The sequence below is a fragment of the Leishmania donovani genome, chromosome 3 (genome assembly GCF_000227135.1).
Source record: "Leishmania donovani BPK282A1 complete genome, chromosome 3".
Classification (NCBI taxonomy): Eukaryota; Euglenozoa; class Kinetoplastea; order Trypanosomatida; family Trypanosomatidae; genus Leishmania; species Leishmania donovani.
Window position 1 is genome coordinate 141,562 of NC_018230.1, and position 1,352 is coordinate 142,913.

General features: G+C 64.1%; 1 protein-coding gene across 1 annotated transcript; it reads left to right on the plus strand.

The window, feature by feature from the left end:
• Positions 1–1,009: 1,009 nt before the first annotated feature.
• On the plus strand, positions 1,010–1,345 carry LDBPK_030420 (60S acidic ribosomal protein P2, putative; the record flags this gene model as incomplete). Its single annotated transcript, XM_003857959.1, has 1 exon — positions 1,010–1,345. One exon carries the CDS (start codon positions 1,010–1,012, stop codon positions 1,343–1,345), a length of 336 nt encoding a protein of 111 aa, XP_003858007.1.
• Between the last annotated feature and the right edge of the window lie 7 nt (positions 1,346–1,352).

The following is a 1,352-nucleotide window of genomic DNA, read 5'->3' on the forward strand; positions in this document are numbered from 1 at the left end:
GGGCGCCGCCTCCGCTGCAGCGGCCGGCGGCAAGGTGGAGGACAAGAAGAAGGACGAGCCTGAGGAGGAGGGCGACGACGACATGGGTTTTGGTCTGTTCGACTGAGCGCCGTACGCGTCTTCTTGTGAGCTCGCGGGACAATCTTCTGTTTTGGGTATAGAGCGAGAGAAGGAGGGAAGAGGAAGGGGAAGCGCTGGCTGATCCCTGCCTCGCCTCCAACTCCCCCTCCTCTGGTCCCGTGTCGAGTAGCGCGAGCTGATTGTTGTCGCACCTGCTCGATGAACGCCATCGCATCAAGGCGTCGCCGCGCGCGCGCGCGCGCGCCAGAACGCAACACCAGCCACCTTTCTCGCGGCCTCTCTTTCGCCCACAAGCAGAGGTGGCGCGCGGGACGCGATGACCTCTTTAACGACGCCGAGCATCATCGCCATCAAACGCACAGACGCAGCGACACACGCGGGCGTACGCGTACCTGTCGTGTCGCGTGCGATGGCGATGATGCTCGGCGTCGTTAAAGAGGTCCTCGCGTCACCATCGCGTCTTCGCTTCTTCGTTGGGTTTCTTTTCGTCATTTCACCCCACCCACGCAACCTCCACGAATTCAACGACGGCAGCGCGCGCGCGCGCGAGTGAGCGAGAGTTGGAGGAAGAAGACACGCACGCACACAACACGACGACGAGACGTTGTCGCGTGTGCGCGCGTTCTCCGGCACAGCGGTGACGTCCATGCATGGCCCTCCACGTCGACATGGATGCCTCTGTGCAAACCTCGGTCGCGCGGGATGCGTGCGCGCAACTGTCTCTATGCAAGCGCCGGTGTCCCCGCACTGTTATGCACAACCTTCTCGATGTATCTGGTCTTCCTCATCTCTCACTCCCCCTCCCAAATACGGATCTCTCTCTCTCTCTGCTCGTAATGTCTGTCTCGCGCACACGCACACGTGGCACCACACTCCCGCAAGCACGTCATCACAGGAACACCTTCCTTACGCACTGTCCATCATCGCCATGTCCGCTGAGACCCTCGCGTGCACGTACGCCGCGCTCATGCTGAGTGACGCCGGCCTGCCCACCTCGGCCGAGAACATCGCCGCGGCGGTGAAGGCGGCCGGCGTCGAGATGCGCCCCACCCTGCCCATCATCTTTGCCCGCTTCCTGGAGAAGAAGTCCGTGGAGACGCTGATGGCGGCCGCCGCCGCGCAGGCCCCGACGGCCGCGTCCGCCCCGTCTCCGGCGGCGGGCGCCGCCTCCGCTGCAGCGGCCGGCGGCAAGGTGGAGGACAAGAAGAAGGACGAGCCTGAGGAGGAGGGCGACGACGACATGGGTTTTGGTCTGTTCGACTGAGCGCCCC